Here is a 24903-nt window from a genome sequence, read left to right on the forward strand (position 1 = left end):
GTTTAATTTGTTGGCTACATATTGACTTTAAACTCACCCCAGAACAAAAACAAAACCTCAAAGCCACACAGAAAAAGACACAGGAAAACTTGGTATTCTTTCTAATACTGGGAAATTTGGAGTAATTAAAAAGCAAACGGTAAAATTTTAATCACCAGCTTGGTAATTCTTAAGTGTCTCAGTATTTAGCTCTGGCTGACCTTGAATTCAGAGATCCACTTGCTTCTGCTTCCCAAGTGTTGGACATGCCCAATAACTTCTTAGAGATCCATTTTGTCAACTACCCTTTTTTTAAATGCAAATCATTTTGCTTTTCTATAACAATAATATTTTATTGGTTATTTTTAATAAGGCTAACAAAAATACACTTCAAAATTGTTTATTATAGTATACTTTATTTAATACAATGTTTAACTATAAAAGTTAATACAGTTTTGAAGTTTAAATTTTGTAAAATGCAATTTGCAGAAAACAGTCCAACATTTACTTGACTAATGATAAGAGAAGCAGCATTTTAAAACTAATTTTACAATTGAGAAAACAAGGTTTCTAAATTCCATTAAAAAAATATACATCACAGTGACTTTGGAGCTAGGAAAAGAAGTGCATTAACTTAATTATGCTTTTCCCTTCCATGGAGAGCAGCCATACCTTAAAGATCCATAGAAATACCCAATTTATGTATCAATCTTTCAAAAATACTATAAACACACACCAGGAGGGGTGGGGAGGGTAGGGCAGAAAATGTAGACCATGTGCTTTAGTAACTTTGGAAAACCAAAACCAGGCAGAAACAGATCAATGCTGTTACATCCTCCAGCACTGGTTTTTGTGTGTGTGTGTGTGTGTGTGTGTAAGTGAACAAAGTTGATAACATTTCCTTTTTTGGCCTGAGTGGCCTTTTAAAAAAATGTGATCTGTTGTTTAATTGCTTGTTACATAGCAGGTAAATCCCTTCAAGGCAGGACAGAAGCTCACAGCAGGCAGTGATGGTAATCAGCACTGCATTTTCTTGGGCTATACTTTATTTTTTAAAACAAGAATAAGATTAAAAAATATTCTTACAGTTAAAGCGTATCAAGTTATAGAGTTTGTCAACTGTAAATGCATAAATCCTATAAGGAATAACTACAGTAAGTAGAAACAAAAGACAGGGAAAAAATGTTCATTTAGTTTCTTTATACCAGTTAAGTGTAAGTTCTTTCTGGGAAGTTTATAGAAATAATGCTGTAAAGGGTTCTGTGATAAAAACTATTACCATGTTGAACAAAGTACAACCAAGCACTACCAATCATACTAACTGCTCTAAATATTCACTAGAAAATAAATTAGAAGCATCCATTAATACTATTACCCAAAGTACCAAAAACCCAGCATGTGCCTATCCAGACCACGGAGTCTTTTGTTGTTAATTTGACATCTTAAACTTGATATGAGCAAAGGCCACCTGGCAAAGCCGGTGAGCATCTGGATCACACAGAGGCAAAGAAAGGCCTAGCAGATTAATTCTTGACAAATTCTAAGAGCTCCAATAAAGCAATTTAAAAGAAACAGGTTCTATGACAGCATCAACTGTAAGTCAAAGAATGTTTTAAAACCATCAGTGGTTCCTTGCTGTCACAGTCCACTGTGGTATTGGTTCCAAGGTACTCTCATCAGTCTCATCCTCAGTGCACTGTCCATTCCGTACCAGCCACCATGCTTTCTCTAACGATCTCTTTGTAGTGTCAATTTCTGTAGTAGATAATTTACTCGGAGAAAAAATTCATACAATAATCATTAAAGTCTTACATATTGAAATAATTTCCTCAGCTTTAGAATCAAGAAATAAAAAGAAGTGAAAATACTTTTTAAAGGTATTAAGACAAAATTACAAATTAACTGTAAATTCAGTACTCCTATAGAGTCAATTTGATGGGAAAATTGAAGTAAGAAACGGTTCTGGGGAAATGATGTCTAAGTAAAAACTAAAAATCTACTAGCACAACTACTACAACAAAGACTTGAGCTTTATGCAATTAGAGAGCTGTGAGTCTTGGGGTATAAAGCTAATATTGTTGAATAGTTTCTCAAATGTTCTTTATATTCTGAAAATAAAATCTAGATGATTGTTTTGTCTCAACTCCTTCTCCCGTATATGTTCTACTGAAAAAAACCATCAAAGCAGGGGTGGGAGGCCTATTAGTGCCCAGCATGGACCTGCTCCCTGGAGGACCGGAGCAGGAGGACATCATGGGCATTACCAATTCTCTCCCATGCCGGCTTTTTACTTTTTGAAAGAACTGTAAAGTCCTTGTTTATAATATATATGTTAACAGGTAAAAGCTCTAGGACCAGGGGAGAAAAGTATTTTTACTCAGTATGGATTTTAAAATGTTAGTAGAAATTTCTTTCTTAAAGATCAGGTAGCTTGGGATATTTTTTAAAAAACAATCAACTGAATTTAAGACATAATCAATTTGTTTAAGACATGTAACAGATTGAATATATACTAACTTTTCCTATCAGCAAAAATAATTTGTAAAGAATCCATTGTGGCAAAACAAAAAACAAAAAACAAAAAACAAAAAACAAAAAAACAAAAACCATTGTGGCAGGCTTGGTGGCACACACCTTTAATCCCAGCACTTGGGAGGAGGCAGAGGCAGGTGGATCCCTGTGAATTTGAGACCAGCCTGCTCTACAGAGTGAGTTCCAGGACAGCCAGAGCTACAGAGAAACCCTGTCTCGAAAAACAACCAAAAAACAAACAAAACAAAAACCCCACAAGAACCCTCTGTGGGCATTTGCTTTAGGATATTCCAAACAGCTTTATAATCACTGTACTCTTCATTCAGGACCAGCTACAATGCCAAATACATCTTACTGTAATAATCAATAATGGGAAGCACATCAGGCATCACTTTATTCCACACAGACAGCACTGAGTTTACCAGGAAGCTACCTTGGTAAGAGTTGGCACTATACTGACAAACAGAGTACAAAGCTTTCTAAAGGCTACTAGTAACTGGAGTTTGGAAATATTTTTCAAATGAGGCAGGTTTTGTGTTTGCTGGATGTTCAATGATTTATTTAGAAGGATATTACAGAATAAAAGGCCACACATCACAAAAATAGCAAAATACAACACACACAATTCTGAATGGATTTTGGATATGTTTTGTGTTTAACTCTGTAAGGTATCGTATTTTGCAACTTCCTATTCTACTTTATATGGCAATGTTATACGTGCCAAGTTAAAATAATGTCAGCAGTAAACTGGTCTAAAGCCATCTGAACAGAAAGAAACCAGAGTCACAAACATGCTGCAGCCTATCATTGTACACATATAGAAAGATGTATCTTCTTGACATTTCATATTCACAGCTATGAGAATTAGAGAGGTTAGTCCAAGTTTAAAAAAACCCAAACCATGCAGAATTAACACTCAATGTGATACAGGCTAATAGCCAAAATAGGGAAATCTTATTTCCAATATTAGTGCTTTTTAGAATCTGTCTAGCTTTAGAAGGACTTACACAAGTGGTATGTTTTAATGAGAAATGTATTTTTTAAATTGTAGAAAAAAGTAGTAACATGTTCTTAAAAAGCAACAATTTCAGCTCTTTACACCAAAAGCATCAAAGAATTGAAAATTATAGTCTGATCTTCCACTGTCTAATCTCTGTCCAATGCTGTATAACAGCAACTCAAGCTCAATCCGCACATCAACTGAAAGCAGCGTTCATCTCACTTCTATAGCTCATAGAGCAGCATGGACAATATTGAGAAACAAGCTACAGCTGGAACTGTAAAGTGAAGGTATGAAGCACAGGAAAAGTAACAAACATACAAAGAAATGTAAAATCAAGTGATGACTTAAGATCTCATATAAAGATCCTGCTTCTGTGTAATTAAAGAACTTGCTGTAAGCCTATGAATTATAAATGCAAAACAAAGCCCCAAAAAACTATACAAAACTTCTATTGGTGTCTCAAGGGATTTTTATCAAAAGAAACACAAGTGTGCACATAATGTACTGCAACCAACAGTTAAGCTTGTTTCTAAATGGCTAACTAAGCAGAGTAGGGTGCTATTGACTGACTGCTACAACACAAAAATGAATACGTAAGATAGTTTAACATAGCACACAACATTACACCAAAAGTGTTGAGCTGTTTTTTTTTTTTTCATTTCAAGTTTATTAAAACTTTAGCAGTACAAATTATCCAGGTAGCAGATTATCAAAAGATCAACTCAATGAAGTCCACATTAAAAAAAAAAAAAAAAAAAAAAAGGAGGGGAAGGGGGAAACAAACATAAAATAACCTCAAAACAATGAAAACAACAAAAAGGAGATTCAACAGTAGGTCTTGAAAACTTAAAAATTTGAGACAGGAAGGAAATAAGTGTACAACTCACTCATCCACTTTTGTCTTCATCTGTCCCGGGGCTTGATTCATGATCACATTTTTTATTTTTGTCATGTACGTGGTCATTTTCTTGACCCTTTGATTTTTGGTTTTCTTTTTCCACTGGTGATCTGGTCTTCTCGTCCTCTTGATTTTTTGATGTGGAGGACTTCAATTCATTGTCCTGACTGCTTTGTTTTGTTTTTGACCCTGGACTTTGATCTCTATCAGCTTTTTTTTCCCTGTTATTATTTGAGCTATTATGATCACGATTTTTAGAGTACATTCTTTTCTCACTTTCAGAATTTTCTTTTCTGTGTGAGCTCTTACTTTCTTGGCTTCTATATTTTTCTTTGTTTCTACTTTGACTTTCTTCTCTCTCTGAGCTCCGGGAATCCCTCCTTCTCCTCCTCCTATCTTTACTTCTTGACCGTCCTGGTGTTCTTCGATCGTGGCTCCGTGACCTTCCTCTTCTCCTATACTCCTGTTCTCTGTATCTATGGTACTCCTTGCTTCTGCTGCGATCTCTGTCGTGGCTTCTAGACCGCGCTCTTCTGCTCCTGTCCCTGCTTCTGCTTCTTTCCCTCGTCCTACTGTTGTAACTGTGCTTACTTTTAGTCAGATCACGTTCTCTACTCCTAGACTGTGCGCGTCTATCCTTCTCTTTACTTTTGCTGTGATCATGCTCGTTACTTTTTGATTCTACCTGTTTAGAATTCTCTTTGCTTCTGCTCCTTTCCTGATCCTTCCCTTTAGAATCCAATGGTTTTTCCTTTTCTTTAGTAGTCTCATGATCCCTTTCTTTACTTCTTGACCTCATACTCTTGTCTTCATGTCTGTTATGTTTTGAATCTCTTTCCTTACTCTTGGATCTCTCTTTGCTCTTACTCCTACTTTTGGATTTGCCCCTTTTCTTCACTTTGTTTTTATTATATTTATCATCTTTTTCTGAATTTTTTCTGATGTCTCTCTCTTTGCTTTCAGATTTATGGTCTTTAACTTTCTTTTCTTTTTCTATTTTTCGGTTTGGACTCTCAGACATGTGTCTGTGATCTGTTATTTTTTTCTCTTTTACTTTCACTGGGCTCCTTTGATTTTCTTTTATTTCATTTAACTCACTCCTAAAAGGTAAAGGAAGAAAAGATATTTGGAAAGATTATTAGGAAAAGAACAGCATAATTATAAGTTATAATGCTACTGGTTTTTGTAAGGCATACAGAAATAAACTGGCTCCTAATAAAGTAATTGTGCACAACAGTAAAAAAAAAAATACTAATTTAAAATAATCAGTAAATCTTACTTATCCCCCTTGATCCATCTTTCACCACTTGACACCCTCATTCTCTGCGCTCTCTGCATCTCTTGTCTCCAATGTGGAGGAGTCTCACTTCGTCTGAAACGATCCCTTGATCTGGATCTGGAAGGAGTTCGATAACGCTTAAGAGAATAAAAGGGGGAAAAAAGACCATATAAAAATTTAAAAGCAATACCATAGCTAAGATACATACTTATCTCTATGTTGAAATAAAATCAAAGAGGTTTCTATGCTTTCGGAAATTGCTAAAATTAGAGATGAGGTAAGAATGTGTGCTTAGCATACATCAAGCTTTAGCTTTCAGGCAGAACATGGGCAGAGAACCTTGTAATAGTCTCACCTTAAATTCCAAGTAAGAAATATTACCCACAGCAACTTGGGCTTTTCACATCTTGTTAGGAATAGTCCCGCTTACCTGGGACTAGAATACTTTGTATATTAACTACTACAACTTCTCAAGCTCTTATTTTAATGTGACATATACATCACCTTCTAAGGCAAATATCATGAGAAATAGAATGAACATACAGAGTGCTGTTCAATCAACACCTACTCAGGTCACCGGAGCTACATCTGCAGCCCAGATTCGTACTTTTCACTGACTGACTACTGTTAAACACATCGTATGCCTTTTCCACTTCTGTCCCTCATGATCATACAGTAGAATCACTGAGACTATGTGTATAGCGCTCTGTTTGCATGTGCACCTGCAGGCCAGAAGAGGGCATCAGATCACATTATAGATGGTTATGAGCTGCCATGTGGTTACTGGGAATTGAACCCAGGACCTCTTTCTTTCTTTTTTTAATTATTATTATTTTTATTTTTGGTTTTTCGAGACAGAGTTTCTCTGTGGAGCCTTGGCCATCCTGGACTCACTTTGTAGACCAGGCTGGCCTCGAACTCACAGCGATCCGCCTGCCTCTGCCTCCTGAGTGCTGGGATTAAAGGCGTGCGCCACCATGCCCGGCTGAACCCAGGACCTCTTGAAGAGCAGTCAGGGCTTTTAACCACTGAGCCATCTCTCCAGCCCCAATTTTAATTCCTAAAAGCAACAGTATTGATATGTATAACTCACATGAACAAAAGCTCTTTAGGGTCTGCAATCATTTAAGGTTTAAGTTTAAACCTGTACAAGTTTGGAAGCCATTCATATTTGAGAAAGCATTGAGTAAGGTTTTATAGAAGCAGATACATGTGGGGAGACACAAATGGCAGGAGTTGACATAAGTAAGTTGTCTAAGATGGGGGGTGGTAGTACACGTCTTTAATGCCAGCATTTAGGAGGCAGAGGCAGGTGGATTGCTGTGACTTTGAGGCCAGCTCTACTAAGCAAGTCCAGGACAGTCAAGGCTACACAAAGAAACCCTGTTTGGAAAAACATAAACAAACAAACAAATAAAAAAAAGTGTAAAATTTAAAGAGAATACAAATTATTATTGGCCTTAGGGTCAAATAGTACACAGGTGGTGGAAGTAGTCATTGTGACCAACAGCCTAAAGAGACATGAGATCTTAAGAGGAAGTGTTTATGCTGAGCTTTTTTGTTTTGTTTTGTTTTTCTTTTTTCTTTTTCTTTTTGGAGACAGGGTCTCTCTGTGTAGGCTTGGCTGTCCTGGACTTGCTTTGTAGAGCAGGCTGGCCTCGAACTCACAGTGATCCACCTGCCTCTGCCTCCCAAATGCTGGGTTTAAAGGCGTGCACCACCATGCCCGGCTTTATGCTGAGCTTTCTTGATGGTAAGAGGGAAGTGCTTGTTAGCCATATAAACCTTTGGTGCCAAGAGCAGATGGAACTGTGAATTATCAGCCACTCCTAAGAGTAAAAAGCCTGTCCAAGACATCTGTGCAATTTAAAATGAACTGCAGCCTGGTCACTAATTTATAAAGGTCATGTATAGAATGCAAAATAGTAGTCTATGTTTAAGACAGACTGTCTTAAGAGACAGGAAAAGATAAGATGAAGGCAAGAGAAAGGATAGTGTAAGGACGGATATTGAGTAAAGGACTGAAAGGATTCAATGGATTTTCTAACTTGGAACCAACCAGACAAAAGTGCTGCTTTCAGTGGACGGTAGAAAGAAGAAAAACTGAGTAAGAAACAAAGAACTAAGATATAAACTATAGCTAGGTTTCTTTTAAAAAAGTTTTGAAAGTTACTTAAATTCTGATTGGAAAATTTAGTGAAAAAATATTACTTTTTATTTAGTTTTTGGTAAAAATAGAGATATGAGGTATAGAAATTATCAAAAGACTTCAATACCCTTCATGTTCTGACCTGATTTTAATGTTTAATATTCATTTCTGGAATAGGGTTTCATGCTACAGCCTAAGTTGGCCTGAAACTCAAAACATTCTTACTGCCTTAGTCTCCTGAGGTATGAACCACAACACCCATCCCAATGCCATTTTAAAGTATGCAAATATATAATCTATTTTCAATTTAGAAGTACCAAGACATAGAAATTACTACAAGAGAGGGATGTATAAATTAAAACATGCATGTCCTGTACATTTTTAACTACTTAAATAGCAAAATGACACCTTTTCTCCTTGTAGTCCTGGGGATTAGGAACTCAGGACATGCTCATGTTCTGCAAGCACTCTACCACTGGGCCACACCAGCACTCTGAACTCTATAGGAAGGATGAATGTAGTATTATTTAAACATTTCTGACAAACAATCACCTACCCTTGGTCCTCTTCCTTTAATTTTCCTGCCAGATCTAGTAACTAAGAACCGTCGCTGGTATGAAGGAGGCTGGGAGTTGGGAGGATTACTAGAAGCAAGAAAAGGGAAAATTTAAACATATTACTTTTATAATTGAAAGCATAGTTTTACTAATCTAAATGGGTGAATTTACATTTCTTTACATAATTGGGTGTTGTTGACCCAAAATGCTATCGGATCCCAGTAGGCATTACTGCCTATGGCTGTACCACCCTGAAAGTGATTGATCTTGGAAAGAAATACTTATTAGTAATGAGAAGCTAATTTGGTAGTGCTAAGGAAGCCAAAATATAATATAGCCCAGAAGGGCTTCAAAAGAGAGGAAAATAAGACTATTGTATTCCAAAATGCCTTATAATCCCCTATGAACAGCTGTGCATTAGTAAGAGAACTATGGCAAAATTAAGCAGTGCAAGTTAGGCAGAGACAAATTGGTCTGAATTAGACAAATACTACTCATGATATATGTCCAACACGAAACTTTAAAAATTACACATAAAATTAGCTCATTAACAACACCCATGTATAAGCGATATATGAAAAGTTGGACTTTAGTAGTTCAAATAGTTTTTAATCTTTTTATCCTTAAAAACATTCTCTTCTGGGCTGGAGAGATGGCTCAGAGGTTAAGAGCACTGGCTGCTCTTCCACAGGTCCTGAGTTCAATTCCCTGCACCCACGTGGTGGCTCACAACCATCTATAGTGATTTCTGGTGAGTAGGTGTGTATCCAGGCAGAACACTGTATACATAATAAATAAATCTTAAAACAAAGACAAAATTATCTTCCAAACTAGTAGACAAATATACTCAATCAAAATTATTCCAGTTTCAAAGCTTTCTACTTTTATTTTCATGTACTATAAAAAGCATGGTATATTTTTGTTGTACCATGCTTAGAAATTTTTTAAAAATTTCTCATCATGACTAAGATTTTTTTTCTTTTTTTTTTCTTCCTGAGACAGGATTTCTGTGTGTAGTCTTGGCTGTCCTGGACTTGCTCTGTAGACCAGGCTGGCTTCGAACTCACAGCCATCCACATGCTTCTGCCTCCCGAGTGCTGGGATTAAAGGCATATGCCATCATGCCTGGCTAAGATTTCAATTTTTAAAACTTTTACGTATTATTTAAATGACTCATAAAAACAATAAAATCTGTAACATTAATAAAGTAAATTTATGAAGAAAAATATCCAAAGTTACTGAACATCCTAAGTTTCATTACAGTGTAGAGTCAGGTTAGGAAAGCAAGACTTTCTTCCCCTTTATACAAATTTATATAGCAAGGTTCATTTTTTGGGGGGGGAGGGGTGTCTGCTCACGAATGCACGAATATGTATGTAAGTGCAGGTGCACCTATTGGTGTGGGTGGGTCTCAGGTCAACCTTGGGTGTCATTTCTTTGGAGCCACCCATCTTGTTTTTGAAATAGGATCTCTAATTGGCCTGGTGTTCAGTAGGTAGGCTAAACTCATCGGTAAGCAAACCCAAGGGCTCACCTATCTTTACCTCCCCAGATCAGGAATCACAAGCATGCCACTGCACCCAGCTTTTTTACTAAGGTTTCAGTGATGAAACTAAGACTCTCATGCTTGGACAACTTATAGGAGTTAATCCTCTCCTTAAACTATAAGGGTCCAGTGGAAAATACATACATTCACCTGTCAGGAGGACCTTTACTGATTAGGAACCTATTTTCTGGTTTAGGAGGGATCGTGCATTCATATACATACACGTACACATGTACACAATGCATATATCCATGTGCATACATATACATATAATAAAAATAGCAAAATAAACCACTTAATAAATTGTATGAGCACGGCACATGCCTGTAATCCCAGCACTTGGGGAGGCAGAGAGGCAGGCGGACTGCTCTGAGTTTGAGGCCAGCCTGGTCTGCAAAGCAAGTACAGGACAGCCAAGGCTACATAGGAAACCTTGTCCCGGAAAACCAAAAAGTATGAGCAACATACCAAAATATCATCTTGTTTTATTGGTTTAACACTATCTCATTAATACCATATTACTTACATTTCAGAACTTATTTCCTCAAAATCTGCTAGGAACTGAAATCATTCTTTAGTCATTTATGTATGTTTAGCAAAACAAAACCACCTCACTTGCATTTTTTTTTTAGCTAATTGAAAGAGGATTTCATTGGAATAAGGTCAGAAGTTTCATACTGTTAAAAAAAGAAATAGCTCAAAAAGAAAACTTGTATGTAACAGTACTATAAGATACACACTTCCACATACCATTCTCTTTCTCTTTCTCTCTCTCTGTTTTTCCTTTCCTTGTCATCGGCTTTAGGAGGACTTTTTCTCATTAGGAATCTATTTTCTGGTATAGGAGGGATCTCTTCTGGGCGGACAGTAGACTGGGGCTGTGTGTCAAGATTTTCTGCTTCACTTTCACTAGATGGGCTTAACAGGTAAAATCAAAGTAAGTTACACTTGGTTGTTATGTACCTACCTGAAATCTCCCATTGTTATTATTTCTTTTCTTTTTAAATTACATTTTCAGCTAGTGAGTGCACAACCATGCATGGTATGGTACAGAGAACAACCTGCAGGAATCAGCTCTCCCCTTTCAGGGTACATTCAGGTCAATAGGCTTGGTGGCAAGTGCCTTTACATGCTGACTCATCTCATCAGCCCAGCATTTTTAAAATATCAAAATACATATACTAACCTGTCCTTTTCAAAGATGTGATCATGTCAAAAATCTCCCTTTATTCCTCCTGACGAACCAGTCAACTCAACCAAACGCAAACCCATTTGTTACCAAACTCAAAAATACTTTTTCTGAGCCAGGTTTTTTTTAAATCACAGTTCTCAGGAGGCAGAGGCAGGTGAATCACTGTGAGCTTGAAGCCAGCCTGGTCTACAAAGCAAGTCCAGGACAACCAGGCTATACAGAGAAACCCTGTCTGGAAAAACCAAACCAAACCAAACCAAATCAAACAAAACAAAAAACAAACAACAAACCCCCCAAACCAAAACTGAACAGGATGGGACTAGAGAGATGGCTCAGAGGACACAGATTCAATAGGCAGCACCCATATGGCAGCTCACAAGCATTTCAATTCTAATTTCAGGGGATCTGATGCCCTCTTCTTACTTCCATGGGCATAGGGTGCAACACCTATGCACATACAAATAACAACATTTTATACAAGATAATTACAGGCTAAAGAAATTAGCTGCCTTTGAGGTAACATATAACTAAGCTTTAATATAAACACATTTTAAACAAAATACAAAATAGTGAATGAATCATGCTTTTAATTCATATATTGCTATAGGAGAAAAGGCGATATAAAGGGACCTATATATGTACTGCTACAAAGAAAGGAACACAATGTTGTTTTGTTGTAATTCAACTGTATTTCACAAATTTCTTCAAAATAAAATATCCAAACCTGGAGTCATGTTGTGCATCTGAAATCATTGCTACTTGGGAGGATGTGGTCTAAGAATTTCCTCTGAGATTAAAATAAAATATTCCATCCTGTAGGAAGCTCCTTAAGCAAGAAAGTAACCAACTCAAAACAACTTTCGGAAGTCCCTGAAACTGACAAGATTGACTAGGCTCCCCTCCAAGAGTAAGCAGAGCCATGCTGCAAAGAATACTCTCAGACAAGGCAAACTGCCAAAGAAGATCCTCAGACCAGATCAGCTGTCTAGAAAAAGTAGAAACTGAGCTGCCTGGAAAGGCCACCCCTACCTGTTGAGCTGTCTGCAGGGTGTGCAGCGTGCTTCAGAGTCCTAACTTTGTGAACTGTAACCTATGCTGGGGTGGGCTCTGGTGGTGTGGCTATCTCCTGTAAGTCACTGACTGGTTCACCCAGTTGGACTTTGGTGGTATCCATACTTTGGTCTATCCAGGTTTTCCTATCTGGGGCAAGTAGACATGAGTCTTGCATCTCCCCAAGAAAAGTTTTATCATACAACAGAGGATAAGGCAGAAAAATTATGAATTTGAGGCCAGCCTGGGGAACTGGGAATGCCTTAATAAAACTAAAACTAAAAGTCCTATAACATAACTAAAGCACCATTTCATTGAGAGAACATAAAACTGAGAGAGCTTTTGTTGCAGGATATCATGACACTGTTATAAAGCCTTTCTATTTTAGTCGGGCATGGTGGCAAACGCCTTAAAAACCAGCACTTGGGAGGCAGAGGCAGGCAGGTCTCTGAGTTCGAGGCCAGCCTGGTCTACATGGTGAGTCCAGGACAGCCAAGGCTACATAGAGAAACTCTGCCTTGAAAAATCAATCAAACACCCAACATAGTTAAAAAAAAAAAAAAAAAAAGTAGACAACACTAGTATTAAAGACCTTTTCTTGCTTTTCTTTCGCTTCTTCTTCTCCTTCTTATGCTTTCGGGAGTTTTTCCTATGTTTCTTTTTCCTTTTTCTAGATTTTTCTTCAGAAGCGCTTTCTGAATCAGAAGAATCAGAGGAGGACTGAGAATCACTTGAGCTATCTGAATCACTGGATGACGACGGTGACGATGACTTATGCCTTTTCTTTTCTTCTTTCTTAACTTTAACACAGAAAGACTCCACTCAGTAATTTTCAGGCAAACTTATTAAGTAAAAAAATCAACTTTTTCTATAGATTTTTATTTATTAATATCCAGTATTAGATATTTTGTTCATTCAGTCATCTCAACTTAGAGCGTGCAAAACAGTCAGGACTCAAGGTTAGATCCGTATTTCCCGATATATGAGCGACCTTCTATTAAGCCCAAGTACTCTGAAAATAAGCAAGCTTCAAATCCTAAACCAAGTTAATTATGAGAAATATTTGAATAGAAAAATTTTAAGCACAGAATATCATCTAAGATTCCAGAGCTTCTAGTGTTACAGTTTCTCGTTTCTTCTCCTATTGTAAGACTGAAGGTATAACCAGAAAAACATCACTGTGTCAACATGGGAGACAACATTTTATTGGCACTGAGTTTAAAGATGCATGACTGAGCATTCATCTAATGATTAGGGACGCAGCTTCAATTGAAGCACAATCTCATAATCACAAGTTCTTTTTTATCAATAGTAACTATGCCCAAAAGTCTCTACAAAAAAGCCTCAAGTTGAAAATTTATTTTGAGTTAAGAAATCATTATTTTCTTTTGAGATAGTGTGTCATTCTATAGACCAGGCTGGCCTCAAAGTCAGAGATCACCGGCCTCTGTGGAGTACTGGGATTAAATGGATGCACCACTATGCCTGGCAATCAAAATATTTTTTTGTTTGTTTTTCGAAACAGGGTTTCTCTGTGTAGCCTTGGCTGTCCTGGACTCCCTTTGTAGACCATGTGAAGGAACCAGCCCTCCCTCCTTAAGGACCCCCATTAAGGCCAAAGTCTGTAAATCTCTTCTGCTTGGACAGTCCAGCTTGAACCAAGGACAGCCAGCGATATCAGATCACTATTTGTGTGGCAGAGTCCAGCTTGACTCAAGGACAGCGAGTTTGTGTTACAGCTTGTGTTTAAAATTTTCACTTTCCCAGGAATATACTTAACCCTCCCAAGTAAGAAAGTTCCTAACGCCCTGTGACTGCTTCAACCAATCACATACCACAAAACTCATTTCTTTTTCTAAAACCTATAAAAGGCCTATGCCTCTGCTTCTCAGGGTCTGCAGCTCCAAAGAATCTGGCATACCCAATCACGTCAGCTCAATAAATTCCTATGTGTTTACATTGACACCAGACTCCATCTCTCAGTGGGGACTCCAGAAATAGACTAGAGATCTCTCTAAAGGTCTCAGTCTTACACAGGCTAGTCTTGAACTCACAGAGATCTGCCTGCTTCTGCCTCCCTGAGTTCTGGGATTACAGGCATGCACCACCACACCTGGCTGACAATCAATTTTTAAAGAATTGTTATTATTATCATGTGCTATGATGTGTACATCATGGTCAGAGGACAGTTTTACAGAGTTCCACTTTTAGGTAGGCTTAGGGACCGAACTGAAGTCATCTAAAACTTGGATGCTTTAAAGAACATGTTAACATTAGTAAAATCATCACACATACTGCATATGAATTTTTCAATAGGTAGAATTTAAACCCATTGAAAGCTGTGCTACCTCAAAGCAGGAGAGGTTTGAAAAGGCCAAAACTGGGTCAGCATACATATACAGAAAAAGGAATTTTAATAACTTAGCAAACAGGTGCTGGGCACGGTGGCGCACACTTTTAATTCCAGCACTTGGGAGGCAGAGGCAGGTGGATTGCTGTAAGTTTGAGGCCAGCTTGGACTACAAAATGAGTCCAGGACAGCCAAGACTACACAGAAAAACCCCTGTCTTGAAAAATAAACAAATAAACAAAAAACAAAAATAAATAATGTAGCAAACAGTAAATACACATACAATTAAATTGTCAGTTCTCGTAGCATTGATAAAATAAATAAATAAACCATCCTGCCTTTCCTACATGACTTCTGTCTATAAACAAAGGGATGCTTTCCTTATCAGAGGAGTTCCAGCAGTTAAGTGACAAAGAAACTACTGTTAGAGAATCTTTTGCCAACTCCTAAGGAGGCACTGAGTGAACACCAATTGCAGAGCAAAGAGAAACCAAGCCAGCCCTGTGTGACTCTCAACCTCATTAAAAACAAAACAAAACAAAAACAAAAACAAAAACCTGGGGCGGGGGGGGGGGGGGAAACAAAGCTGAATCTAATCAGTTTTCCAGATTGATCTACTACATTATTTGAAATAGAAGTACAAAACTACATAAAAAGAATTATGAAAACACTACACGACAAGCTAGCTGGATGGCAAGCTTCTGACCTCAAATGATTTCATACCTCAATTTTCCAATAGCTGGGACAACAGTTATGCCTGGCAGCCCTTGGGAGGCAGAGGCAGCTGGCTTGCTGTGACTTCAAGGCCAGCCTGGTCTACAAAGCAAGTCTAGGACAGAGAAACCTTGTCTCAACAAAACAAAAACACAAAGAGAGAGAGCCAGGTATGGTGGCACACACCTTTAATCCCAGCACTGCGGAGGTAGAGTCACACAGATCTCTGTGAGTTTGGGGCCAGCCTGGTCTACAAAGCAAGTCCAGGACAGCCAAAGCTACACAAGAAATCCTATCTTGAAAAACTAAAACAATTTTTTCAATGTTCAAACCTTATCTGAGTCCAGATTCAAACAACAACAAAATTACTAATATTAACAATTTGAAATCTAGGGCTGGAGAGATGGCTCAGTGGTTAAGAGGTTAAGAGCACTCTGCTCCTCTAGAGGTCCTGAGTTCAATTCCTAGAACTACATTAGCTCATAACCATCTATAATGGGATCTGATGTCCTCTTCTGGCAAGCAGGTGTACATATAAAAAAAAAATCTTTAAAAACAAAGAAAACTAGTAAAGTATGATTTAGAGATGGAGCCAGTAAGCTGGCAAGCAGCCTTCTTCTATGGTTCCTGCCTGACTTTCTTCTATGATGGGTTGTGACCTGAAAATGGAAGCTCAATAAACCTTAAAAAACAATTAGAAATTTAAACACTGCTACGTTTATGATAAATAGGAGTGTGTGTGTAAGATTATGGCACAGGCTATCTTTTAAAAGTCATCTCTTAGGAGAAAAAAAAAAACTGTCTATCTGGAGGGCAGAAGAGATGGTTCACTGGTTAAGAATACTGGCTTCTCTTCCAGAGGACCCAAGTTCAACCCTAGGTACCCACATGACAGGCCACAACTGTCTATAACTTCAGTTCCAGGGGATCTGACACCTTCACACAAATGCCCATGAATTTGAGTCTAGCCTGGCAATACAGCCAAACCCTTTCTTAAAAGTCAAGGTGATGAGAGGGAGAAATAGCTTAGAGTAGGTAAAACTAGGCTGGCCATGAGTTAACTGTTGAAGTTGGGTGATGAATATGCTTATTATATATATGTGTGTAAGTTAATATTCTGTAATAATGTAACTCAACAAGGTTAAAGGAAAAGAAATCTGTATTTTTTACTCTTTATTGGCTCCCTTGTTCCAGGACCTGGTACTAAGACTCAGTATCTATTGGATCATAGTAAATCCAAAATAAAAAAGCATCTTACTGAAGTTACTATATCCTTGACCAAGGACCTTGACCAATGACCATGGTTCATTGTCACTTTGCAATGATGAAGACATGTCACTGTATTAGCATAAGGGAAGAAAGTATAAAAGCTGAGGAGACCCCTACAACAAAAGTTTCAAGAAACTAAGGTAGCCCATTCTTGCCTAGTCAGCTTCCTCTAAATCATAAACATATCAAATACAAGGTGCTTGGGGCATATGCAAGTTGTGTATAGAAATCATGAGATCACCAAAAGGCAACTGTTATACCAGCCATGCTATTTTATGTCCTATATCCTTTCTCAAAACTTGGTCACCTTAGGCTAAATGAAGCCCAGACTGTTTTATGAATCCAATTATTAGTCTGAACCTAAGGCCATTACAGTGGGTAAAACAGAGTGGGTGTGAAGACACAAAAACTGAAAAAATCTACTTACGTATACCTGTAATAACCAAAAACCAGATGGGCAAAAGGTGGGGAATATTCAATGTTCATGAAAGAAAATTAATTCACAATGAAGGTAAGTCAAAGAAATACTGGATCTCTTTATTTTCTAAGCAAAGTGAAAATAATAATATACCCAACAAAGTAATTTAAATTTATCAAATACTTTATCCCATGATTAAGAAACTTGCCTTCAGCTGGACATGGTGGTACACGCCTGTAATCCCAGCACACAGAAGGCAGAGGTAGGTGGATCTCTGTGAGTTTGAGGCCAGCCTTGTCTACAAAATGAGTTCAGGACAGTCAGGGTTACACAGAGAAACTCTGTTTTGAAACCTCTACCTCCAAACCCAATATACCATAGCTGATTTTGTTTAGTACAGTATATGTGAACACTCGCCACAGTGCATGTCGAAAGTCATCAAGTCAGGTCTCTCTCCTTATTTACATAGTTTCCCGTACTGATTTCAGGCTGCCAGGTTTGTGTGTTTGCTAAGCCCCCTTGTTTGCCCAGAAGCTGCCTTTTAAAAGCTCATTCTTCCTACCAAGTTTATGAATTATATCTTAAATGGCTATTATTTTTATATACTTGCTTTTGAAGAAAACCAGAAAGAAACCGAGATTTTTTTTTATAGTAATGGAATTTGTTCAATTTTTAGACATTAACTATAAAAGAAAATAAGTTGTTTTATTTAGGAAAAGTACCTTGGAATTGATCTTTTTAAAAAGTCCTTTCTTCTTCAAGTTCATTAATGTTATTTTGAATGAAATTTAACTGATAGGCCCTTTTCTTTTCTTTTTTCTTTTTTTGGTTTTTTTGAAACAAGGTTTCTCTGTGTAGCCCTGGCTTCCTGGACTCACTTTGTAGACCAGGCTGACCTCAAGCTCACAGTGATCCACCTGCCTCTGCCTCTCGAGTACTGGGATTAAAGAGGTGCGCCAACACACCCAGTTCTGATATGCCCTTTTCATACCAATCTTTTTCTGTGTGGGAAGCGGGTGCTTGAGGGGACTGAGAAATGTCAATTGAAGAACACAGGAGTAATCAGCAAAAAACAAAGACGTTATAACATTAATATTGTTCCAGTAGATAGTAGCTAAGTTTCAAATTCTGTGTTAGCCAAAGTTTAAAAACATGACTAAGGCATATGATGAATACAACTAAAATATAATCCTTAATGTTAACCAATACATTAAATGAGCAGTATACAGATATGTATTAAATACAATGCCATATACTAAAGATGATATATTAGAATACATTGAAAAGTTCTGGCTGGGCATGGTAGTGCGCGCCTTCAATCCCAGCACTTGGGAGGCAGAGGCAGGTGGACCACTGTGAGTACGAGGACAGCCTGGTCTACAAAGTGAGTCCAGGACAGCCAAGGCTACACAGAGAAACCCTGTCTCAAAAAATCAAAACCAAACCAAATCAAAACAACAAAAAAGAAAACTTCTAGAAGAAACTTAGATGGGAACTCTATCCTCACAGAGCTTACACTCTCAGATAATAAGGTCAATAGCAAACAGTTATAACGACAGGTTCATATACATTCTGACTGTAAAAATCCCTATCTTGAAATTAAATTAGCTAATAAGAATAAAAGTAATGGGCTGGAGAGATGGCTCAGCAGGTAAGAGCACTACCTGCTTCTCCAGTGGTCCTGACTTCAATTTCTAGCAACCACATGGTGGCTCACAACCATCTATACTGGAATCTGATGCCCTCTTCTGGCATGCAGGCCCACGTGCAGATATAGCACTCATAAACAAATAAATAAGAAAGTAAAATCTTAAAAAAAATAAAAGTAAAGTAGAGAGACTTGGGAGAGGTACAATCAGTCTTGCTGTAACGCAACATACATGTTCCTTTGATAAAGCACGACATCAAGAACAACTCAGAACAAAATGGCTTTGGTGTGGTGGTTCTTATCTGCAATTCTAACACTTGGAAAACAGGAAGAATGAGGACAGGAAGATAACAAATTTGAGGCCAGCCTGACTCAGAGTTAGCAAAGGTAGTCTCAAAAATCAATCCTGGCAATCAGGAGGGCAGAGGCAGGTGGATCTCAATGCCAGTGTGGTCTACAGAGCAAGTTCCAGGCCAGCTGGGACTACACAGAGAAACCTGGCCTCAAAAAAGAAACTAACAAACAAACAAAAAACCAGTCTACAGGAAAATATCAGGAGTACTCAAAACCTTCATTGCTGACATTTTAAAAAAGAAAACAAAAGTGGTCATTCAATCTATCTACTTAGACTCAATTATTAAGAAGTAAAAAATAAGTCTAATGACACTGAAAAACCAGGAGTTTGCTCATGAAATTATTAAAAGTAATATAGCTTGTGATATACTTTTTGTATATGTCTATAAAGGCATCCAGCCAAACAAGAGTTTCTGTGTTTTCTTAGTATGCAGACAAGATTATGCATAAGCAAAATTTTCTAACACATCAATTAAACTGTAATAAATACATGCTTTCAAAATAAGCATTCTAGCAGATGACCTGTATTAGAATTTGAAACAGGTTGATTGAGCAGGGTGTGTTGATATACATCTTTCACCTCAGCACTTGGGAGGCAGAGGCACATGCATGTGCATGTGTGTTGATTTATGTGTAGTTCTCTGTGAAATACAGGACAGCCAGGGCTACACAGAAAGACCCTGTCTCCCCAAATTGCCTCCCCAAAAAAGAGGTTGAAGAAAGTAGTGGAGAATAACTATCTGCAGAGCACTATAAAATACTAAACACTGTGTAAAGGTCTTTATAGGTTTAACTTACTTATTGTACACTGTACATGGCTTCTGAGGAACCATAACTAAGGTTGTGCTCTGACACAGACACATAACTTGCAGGAGCATATATACACACAAATTAGAAAAAGAATAACAACATAAAATAGATCTTAACCCACAAAACCCTCATGTTTATATACTTTGCTAAGAATTTTTGCCAATGAGGACTTAAAATCTCTCTGCTTAATTGGGCAAGAATTCCCTAAAATATGTATTCATGCTTACCTTTAGATTTCGGAATCAGCTCTCCACAGCTGAGTATCCGTACCTCGGCAAACGGTTTGCTAGCAGCATCCGTTTTCTGGTTTTCAATCTCTCTCACAACTTCCTGACCAGAGATGACTTGCCCAAAAACAACATGATGCCTAAAGTTCAAATAAAGACGACTAAATAAAAGTTTCTTACTTTAGTAGCAACAAAGTACACTTTAAGATATTAAAATAAACTTTACCCATCTAAATGAGGAGTTGGTTTCGTTGTTCTTTAGAAGTCATCAGATAAAAGAATAAAAACAAAGAGAAAAACAAAGTTAGCATCTCAAAAGAAAATGAGTGCATTTGAAAATAAACCACCTGCTACTCCTACACAGCAGAGCTTCATTATGAGCGCAGCGGGCTTTCCATACAATCAAAAAACAGCGCTTGCTCTGAATATATATGCAATACCTACTCACTGTTGAAACCTGCAGGTAGTTGACACTTAGTATTATAGTATTCCACTTGTATTTCTACTTGTAACTGTTTTTGTTGTTGTTTTTCAAGACAAGGTTTCTCTATGTAGCACTGAGTGTCCTAGACTAGCTTTGTAGACCAGGCTGACCTCAAACTTGGAGATCCGCCTGCCTTAATTTCACATATTTTAAAAATTAACTACCAACGTGTAATTGTAGGTACTTCTGCATGAAAAGCCAAGTTCCAGACTTCTCTCAAATATCTGAAAATTATGGTACTTAGCACATGGAGTAAGGTGACCAGTACTTAAGTGTTCCTGTTTTCTCCAACACAGGTATTAAGAGCTGAGATTCCATATTCCAGCAGGCTATGTTACTTGCCTTTACTAGGCTTTTGAGCTTGTTATCTGTGATATAAGGTAAATTTTCGTGTTGAAAAGAAGTTGAATTAAACTGGGTCAATTCAAATAAGAACATGATGGTACATGTACCAGGGAAGCTAAGATGGAGGACAGCTTCAACCCAGAAGTTCAAAGAGCCTGGGCAAGAGACTCTTCAAACCAAACTCACATGAACCTAAAGTAAGCCCTTTTTGTTCATCTTTTCCCCAAGCATTCCCGCCCTCCTTTTTTTATTCCCAAGGTCAATCCTAACTATGTAGTTAGAAGTGTGCCCCTTGGTTACATAGAGACATACTGGTAGATAAAATCTCTCACAAGCTATTAGTGCTTGGTGTACAAGCCTGAGTTTGATTTCTATAAATTACATGGAAAGCTAGATATATTCCTGAGTTTGTCTCCTGACAAAGGAAATGCCTTTAAGCCACCTCTCTTCTGTTCTCAGCAAGCCCTATCATCTGAGACCTTGAGTAACTCATTCTCCCATCCCCTTTAGTAATTGTTTCACCTCTCATAATTTTACAATCTCCTTTTCTCTTGTAGAATGGGGAATGTTAGGAGGATATTTTAGACCTTAAATACATACATGAAGAACTGAGAGCCATTTGTATCCTTCCCTCTGTTGGCCATTGATAAGAGAAATTCTTTGTTGTGTTTAACAGCAAAACTCTCATCTATATAAAGGGAAGAAATTTCTTGAGTTACGTTAGAAATATAAGCTCCAAAATACTTATTTCTGAGGCTGGAGGGATGTCTCAGTGGTTAAAGAGTCCTGCCGTGCAAACTTAAGAACCTGACTTCAGATCTCAGGACACATGTAGAAAACCAGGCTGACCACCGCACACTTATAACCTCAGCACTGTGGGGGCAGTAAGAGCAGAACTGCCGGGGCTTGCTGGCTGGTAACTTAGCTTGAGGTTCAGTGACAGACCCTGTCTCAAAGGAGTAAGAGTGACAGAGCACCTTATGGCTTCCTCTAGTTTGTACACACGGGCAAATGTGATTTGCCCACATATGTGCACATACATCACACTCACAAAAGTTCATTTTCTACTTTTGTTCACAAAGAAAATGTTCCTGTTTGAGACAGGGTCTTGCCATGTAAGCCAAGTTGGCCTCCAAATCCTTCCTCAGCCTGCCAAGTGCTGTTATTACAGATCAGTGCTACCATGTCTGGCTAGATGTGTTCTTTACTGTCAAACACAACACAAATGACAAAGTCATGTTATGAACGAAGACAGACTCATGAAACATTTTTTTCCCATGGCAGTTTAGCACTAATTTTCCCTCCCTGGTGTGAAGGACTGACCTCAAGAGCTGTAAGTATGCTAGTCAAGCATTCTATTAGTGATTCTAAAATACTTAAAAATTCCATGCCTTGCTTGCCTACTATGCACAAGCCCTGGGCTTGATCCCAGCACTACACTAAAAATAAATAGCAATATTGTAAGAGTCCAGATAGAATTCCTTTACATTTTACCCATTTCATTGGTGAACAGATAGATACACATCATAGTCTAGAACCATTAACTTAACTTCCACCATAGCATTATTTATTTTAATGGAAAGAATTTTTCTTTTAATCTTTGATTAGCGTATGAGAAGAAAATATGCAAAATTTGAGACAATATCCTCCTGAATACCTAAAGTGAAATATGAAGAACATTAAGTTATGTCTATAGTCATATGCTTATAAGTGTATGAAAACTCAAGTTCCAGACCTACTATAATTTGTAATAAAATGAATAACAAAAAAACTAAAACCAATTTAAATGTAAAAATTTTACCTTCAAAGAATCCTCCATAAATAGATTCTCCTCCTCTTCCATTCCCTAGAAATGAAGACCATCAGTCTTAGAACTCAGGATAGTATACTCAGTCAAATGCTTCTCATCAAGTAGGTACTCAAATGATTCTAAGTCAATAATACTAAAAGGAACACAACAAATTATAAGACAGCAATATAATTTCAGTAACAAGAACCAAAATTACTCTCCTTCTCCTATGATACCATAGTAAGAATGTGACACATCTACTAAGGTTCATGAGAAAGGACCAGAGAGTAAAGGTATCTGCCACCCAACCTGACAGTCTGAGTTCAATCCCTGGGGACACACATGGTGGAAGGAGAAACTATTCCTGAAAACTGTTTTCTAACTTCAACACACCATGGCACGCCAGCACCTATAATACGTGTTTTTAAAAATAAAAGATTTGGGGCTGGGGAGATGACTCAGAGGTTAAGAGCACTGTCTGTTCTTCCAAAGGTCTTGAGTTCAATTCCCAGCAACCAAATGGTGGCTCACAACCATCTACAATGAGGTCTGGTGCCCTCTTCTGGTGGGCAGGCATACATGCGAGCAGAGTATGTATTTTAAAAAAAAAGATTTATGAGGAAAAGATCTGTCAGATGAATATACAAGTCTCTTAATAAGAATTAATAACATTTTCAAAGTGTCTTTTAAAAATATAGTTTTTATATTTTTACAGAAAGAAATATAGAAAAATATATAAAAAGGGACAAAGTACTTCCAGCTGTGCAAAAATTTAATCCATATGACAGCTTTAGAGACTGTTTTGTTTTGTATCCAGAAACAAACTCATAAAATTAATTCATGCAAAGATGCAACTGGTCCTGAGATAAAGCTGAGTGCCATCTAACTAGTATGTATAGGGCTCTGACTTATTCCCTAGTACTGGGAATAAAAGGTGAAATTCTCTTCTCTGTTTTCATTTTTTCTTTGTTTTTTGTACTTCACCAAAGAAGTCAATGGAGTAAGAAGTAAGCCAAACTAAAATTTCCTTTATGGAGCTGAAAAAAGAAAGCTCAACACCAGAGCACATCCAGCTGTCACACAGTCAAAAGGTCCCCAAGAGTCTAGAGGTTCAGCTCTAGGGAACTGACACCTTCAGCCACTTGCACTTGGGTGCACACTCCACACAAATAAACACAGCTAAAAACTAACAAAGAAGTTGCTTTTAAAATTTCTACATGGGCTGTCAATATGGCCTAGTGGGAAAAGAGAATTTACTTCAAGTATGACAATGTGAGTTTGATCCATAGAACCTACACGGTGGAGAGGACTGACTCTTTTTAAGTTGTCCTCTGATCTCCACTTCCCTGTTCAAAAGACACACACACACACACACACACACACTCTCTCTCTCTCTCTCTCTCTCTCTCTCTTTCTCTCAAAAAACATAAATATGTCTTTTCTTTTGCGGGAACTCCAAGTCTCACCTTCACTGAAGTCACCACCCTGAACCATGAAATCCTTGACAACTCTGTGAAAGAGACAGCTCTTGTAATGCAACGGCTTCTGGGTTGATTTCCCTGTCCCCTTTTCCCCTGGAGAAAGAAATATTATAAATCAATACAAAGAAAAGAGTAAAGTATTATTAAAGCCCACATTTTTCTAGAGAACACAGAAATCAATGACAGAAAATATTATTGCTCTTGCTTCAGCCTGATTTTTGACATTATATGTCTTCACCTAATGTGGGGTTTACAACCAGTATTTCTAAGGAATTATTAGGGCAACTGAAAATGAAAACAAACCTGTACAAAGACAACGGAAGTTCTCACACGTTTTTGGACATACATCAGAAAATAATTCAAAGACAACTCTTCCAGCTGAAAAAAAAGGTATTGGTTTAAATTTCTTGACTAAAAGTTTAAATACCAGTATAAAATGTTAATGAGAAACATAAATACTCTTACCAGGTTGATTATTAATGGCAATGTCAAAAAAACATCGAGGACGCTGGACCTTTATTCCCATGGTTCCACACTTCAATCTGTGAGTGTACACAAAGTTTTAGGCAAGCCAACCAAAATGGCAAAGATTTTCCATTAATATCTAAAAGCCAAGTCTACTGCACATAAATCACAGATGCTGTTTGAATTTAGTTTACATTTGTTTCCATGAGGTAAATCATAATAATTTTTGGAGATTAAACTATACTTCGAGGTAAACAGAAAAGACTTTAAGACATAGTAATTACTGGGCAGGAGTTATGCTAGTATCCTCTATTATTCCAATTTTAGTAAATGTGCTTCTGAAGAGAGCACAGCCATTGTCATA

At 37.6% G+C, this 24903-nt stretch overlaps 1 protein-coding gene across 2 annotated transcripts in view; it reads right to left on the reverse strand.

Annotated features, from left to right (window-relative positions):
- Positions 1-4291: 4291 nt before the first annotated feature.
- Ppig (peptidylprolyl isomerase G) overlaps positions 4292-24903 on the reverse strand; it is a 30375-nt gene continuing 9763 nt past the window's right edge. For both annotated transcript variants that reach the window (XM_051166987.1, XM_051166988.1), the window contains exons 3-14: positions 24540-24616; positions 24378-24452; positions 24060-24167; positions 22606-22650; positions 21405-21492; positions 20202-20231; positions 19976-20115; positions 12778-12985; positions 10694-10861; positions 8397-8484; positions 5692-5828; positions 4292-5512 (exon numbers count right to left, since the gene is read on the reverse strand). In XM_051166987.1, coding sequence (XP_051022944.1) covers positions 4402-5512; positions 5692-5828; positions 8397-8484; positions 10694-10861; positions 12778-12985; positions 19976-20115; positions 20202-20231; positions 21405-21492; positions 22606-22650; positions 24060-24167; positions 24378-24452; positions 24540-24600 — 2259 coding nt within the window. In that variant the 5' untranslated portion in view covers positions 24601-24616 and the 3' untranslated portion in view covers positions 4292-4401. The remainder of the gene's footprint in view (positions 5513-5691; positions 5829-8396; positions 8485-10693; positions 10862-12777; positions 12986-19975; positions 20116-20201; positions 20232-21404; positions 21493-22605; positions 22651-24059; positions 24168-24377; positions 24453-24539; positions 24617-24903) is intronic.

The sequence above is a fragment of the Acomys russatus genome, chromosome 24 (assembly GCF_903995435.1).
Source record: "Acomys russatus chromosome 24, mAcoRus1.1, whole genome shotgun sequence".
NCBI classification, from domain to species: domain Eukaryota; kingdom Metazoa; phylum Chordata; class Mammalia; order Rodentia; family Muridae; genus Acomys; species Acomys russatus.